Source organism: Nicotiana tabacum, chromosome 12 (genome assembly GCF_000715075.1).
Source record: "Nicotiana tabacum cultivar K326 chromosome 12, ASM71507v2, whole genome shotgun sequence".
Taxonomy (NCBI): Eukaryota; Viridiplantae; Streptophyta; class Magnoliopsida; order Solanales; family Solanaceae; genus Nicotiana; species Nicotiana tabacum.
The window spans coordinates 121,814,923-121,819,423 of NC_134091.1; the positions used below are offsets into that span (position 1 = coordinate 121,814,923).

Genomic DNA, 4,501 nt, shown 5'->3' on the forward strand with positions numbered 1-4,501 from the left:
GCCAAGGAGGCACCAAGGTTATCGGAGTACAACTTCAGCGTCAATGTTGCTGGCATCGTATCATCCATCGGACGCATCAAAGATACCAAGTGGCCTCGACAATTGCAGTCTGATCCTGCCCAAAGAGACCCCAACCTGATGTGTAAGTATCATGGCACCCACAGCCACAGGACCGAAGACTACCGATAGCTAAGAGAAGAAGTGGCCCGATTATTCAATAACAGACACCTCCGGGAGTTTCTAAGTGATAAAGCCAAAAATCACTTCAAGAATAGGGACTCCAACAAGAACACCGAGCAAGAGGAACCTCAGCACATCATCAACATGATTATCGGTGGAGTCGACATCCCGTAGGGGACAATGCTGAAGCGTACTAAGGTGTCCATTACAAGGGAAAAGTGAACCCGAGATTACATGCCGAAGGGGATCATCTCTTTCAATGATGAAGACGTTGAAGGCATCGTGCAACCGTACAATGATGCCCTGGTAACTTCTGTACTCATAAATAAATCTCGAGTTAAGCATGTTTTGATTGATCCAGGTAGCTCGGCCAATATCATCAGATCGAGGGTCGTAGAGCAGTTGGGTCTACAATACCAAATAGTGCATGCAGTCCGGGTCTTAAACAGATTCAACATGGCATGTGAAACTACGAAAGGGGAGATAACCCTGCCAGTGAACACCACTGGAACCATCCAGGAAATGAAGTTCTACGTCATCGAGGGGGATATGAGGTACAACGCTTTATTCGGAAGGCCATGGATTCACAACATGAGGGCAATACCCTCGACACTACACCAAGCATTGAAGTTCCCCACACCGGGAGGGAAAAAAATAGTTTACGGAAAACAACCGGCCGTAAAAGAAATGTTCGCGGTCGATGAGGTGATTCCGATGTCCAAACTCTCGACATAAAAGAACCCAGAGTTGGTTCGAAAGGAAGAAACTAAATAGCAATCATTGACACCGGCCCCGACCGAATCGGAGAAGCAAAAAGCAGACGAGGATGATGATTACGGAGTTCCTAGGTCGTTTACCACCCCTGGAGATTCTATTGCCACCAAGTCAATGGTCGAGGAGCTGGAGCAAGTCATATTAATCAAACACTTGCCTGATCGGAAGGTATACCTAGGCCCGGTGTTAACTCCCGAGCTCAGGAAAAAACTCATTGAACTCCTTATAGCTAACATAGATTGTTTCGCTTGGTCCCATGTTGATATGACTGGGATCCCACTAGAAATAACCACTCATAACCTGAGCTTGGATCCAAAGTTCCACCCGGTTAAATAGAAGATGAGGCCTCAGTCCGAAGTCAAGCATGAATTCATCAAATACGAGGTATCCAAACTCCTTAAAATAGTTTCCATTCGGGATGTTAAGTATCCGGATTAGTTAGCTAACGTAGTGGTAGTGCCTAAAAAGGGAAATAAATTAAGAATGCGCGTATATTATAAAAACTTGAACAAGGCATGCCCTAAGGACTCTTTTCCTTTGCCTAACATCGATCGAATGATCGATGCGATAGTCGGGCACAAGATACTCAGCTTCCGGGTATAACCAAATCTGGATGGACCTGTACGATCAAGAAAAAACTTCTTTCATCACTAAATTTGGCACCTATTGTTATAAGGTAATGCCGTTAGGAATAAAAGAACATCGGTGCCACTTATCAACGCCTAGTAAACTGGATGTTTGAAGAACAAATAGGAAAATTAATTAAGGTTTATACCAGTCGAGATAGTATGTTATAACGGGAAGCAGTACATCGGCAACAAGGTAAGCAAATTTTTCGAAGACCATAAGATCAAAAAGATCTTGTCAACACCCTATCACCCTAGTGGGAACGGACATGCGGAATCTGCGAACAATACCAAACTTCAAAACCTGAAGAAAAGGTTGACCGATGCCAAAGGAAAATAGAAGGCAATTTTGCCCGAAGTCTTTTGGGCATACCGTACGACCTCAAAATCTAGTACCGGGGTCACTCTATTATCGTTGGTATACGGTGCCAAAGCACTAATACCGGTTAAGGTCGGAGAACCGAGCCTCAGGTTCCAATATGCAATCAAAGAATCAAATGGTGAGGCCATGAGCACGAGCCTGGAACTATTGGATGAGAGGCGCGAGGCTGCCTTAGTCCGGTTGGCCGCCCAGAAACAGCGGATAGAAAGATATTACAACCGAAGAGCCAACCTCCGACACTTCAATGTCGGGGACTTGGTGTTAAGAAAAGTAACACTGAACACCCGGAACCCGAACGAAGGGAAGCTGGGACCGAATTGGGAAGGACCATATCGAGTCATTGGGATTACCGGTAAGGTTTCATACAAACTCGAAGCAGGAAATGGTGTGCATCTACCGAACAACTAGAACGTAACCCACTTAAAATGATACTACAGCTAAGGTACGACCTCATTCAGTTTTTGTTTTACGAATTGGACTAACGATTGCAGGCAACAACTAAAGGAGAATGTAGTTGGTAGGTCTAAAAGCACGCATTGCACTCTTTTTCTTTGAACCGGTTTTGTCATAAATGGGTTTTCCAGCAAGGTTTTTAACGAGGCAATAGTAAATCGTGCTAACTTAGAGTCGAAGACCGATTTAAATCAAAGTCAATGGTCGCATAAACAGTATCCGAGCCCTCTCAAAGATCGACCTCGAATACTGGGGGCCAAAACCCTCGGGTCAAGATATAGTTAGCAAGGAAGGGAACTTTATACTTGAACAGTCTAGGCTCGGTGGTTAGGATTTGTTGTAAGGGCCAAACGGACAAGTGAACAGTGCCCGCGTAGACCACCTCAGCCATAATACGAGCTTTTACATGCTTAAAATCTTGTACGTTATGCATAGAAATAAAAGAAAGTTTCTACCTTGCTAATACACATTTTTTGTTTCTTAAAAGCATCTAGCCTAAGGGTTATTCCTATCCGGGGACTATCGAGCCCAAGGGCCACCTTATCCGAGCCCAATGGGCTACCCCTACTCGGGGACTGTCATCCGATATAACTTTGGGCAGCTCGGATTATCGAAACCCGGAGGCACAAATTCTCCCGTCACGCTGCTGAACTTACACTCTAGATATTCCGTCTTTGTCCTACTCAACTTGAAACTTTTGGACTCCAGGGTCTGCCTCCAAACCTCCAATCTCTCATTCATGCCTCATCGCGTCTCATCAATCAGAACTAAATCATCAGCGAATAATATACACCATGGCACCTCCCCTTGAATATGGTCTGTCAGGGCGTCCATCGCCAGGGCAAATAAGAATGGGCTAAGCGCAGATCCTTGGTGTAACCCCATAACCACCGAAAACAGCTCTGAGTCACCTCCCGCAGTCCTGACCCATGTCATAGCTCCATCATACATATCTTTTATCGATCTAATGTACGATATCGACACCTCTTTCACCTCCAGGCATCTCCAAAGCACGTCCCGAGGGACCTTGTCGTACGCCTTCTCTAGGTCAATAAACACCATGTGCAAATCCCTCTTCCTATCCCTATACTGTTCCACCAATCTCCTGATAAGGTGGATAACTTCCATAGTAGAACGTCCCGGCATGAACCCGAACTGATTTTCAGAAATAGACCCTATTAGGCAGTGCCTAAACCTAAAAGGCTATGGCCACCTTAAAAACGGTTTGAAACGTCCGAAGCCCATAATAAGAACATAAGGCCTTCAAAAAACTTCTAAACTTATTCAAAGGTTACCCTTGACAAAGATATAGTCCAAAAACATTTAACCAAGCATCTTGGGGAAATTTTCGGTCACTCCGATTTTCCACAAGTTTCGAGTAAAAATCGCATAGAAAATAGGTCTTGTTCGGACATCCGAAAAATGACTTATTACTACATTTGATTCTATGTTAAGGCATTAGAAATATTTGCAATTGTAAAATGGTGCTGAAGATAATAGATTTGAAAATTGCCAAAAGGGAAAAATTTTATATATTCCGAAATATCTTTACAAATGCCAAAAAACGGCCTCAACAAAATATATGTACAAGATACAAAAACAAACAAAAATCCTAAGGCATCTCTGCCTGGTCCTCACCGGAACCCGACTCGTCACCAGAACCGTTGGGGCCTTCGGATTCTTCATAGCCCTCATAGCCCTCTTCACGTCGGGGTTTAGATAACCATTTAGCCTCGACCTTGAGTCTTTTTTCCTCTTCGATCTCGGCAGATAGGTCGAAGCCTCGGGCATGTATTTCTTCGAGGGTCTCCCTTCTAGATAACCGCCTCATTTACTCAGTAGTAGTCTTTAGGCGGTCCTCGGTTGCTTCAACATCGGCCTTGTATTGGGCTACCATCTCATCAGCACCAGCCGAGGTTTCTTCCGACTTGGACCTCGTTATTTTGATCTCCTTGCCAAGGGCATCCCATTCAGTGATGGACGAGCCTGGTTAATCTTGGAGGTCCTTGTTTTGTCGGGCCCGTGCATCGGCCTTCTCCTTCGCCACCCGAAGCTGAACTTCCACCAAAGACAGCTTGGCCTGGTC

At 44.9% G+C, this 4,501-nt stretch overlaps 1 protein-coding gene across 1 annotated transcript; it reads right to left on the reverse strand.

The window, feature by feature from the left end:
- Nucleotides 1-3,159: 3,159 nt before the first annotated feature.
- LOC142167365 (secreted RxLR effector protein 78-like) lies at nucleotides 3,160-3,543 on the reverse strand. Its single transcript, XM_075227529.1, has one exon. It carries the CDS (start codon nucleotides 3,541-3,543, stop codon nucleotides 3,160-3,162), a length of 384 nt encoding a protein of 127 aa, XP_075083630.1.
- Between the last annotated feature and the right edge of the window lie 958 nt (nucleotides 3,544-4,501).

What these genes read in the sequence shown, in the direction of transcription:
- LOC142167365 (XM_075227529.1), bottom strand. Translation starts at nt 3,543, where the DNA reads ATGGAAGTTATCCACCTTATCAGGAGATTGGTGGAACAGTATAGGGAT.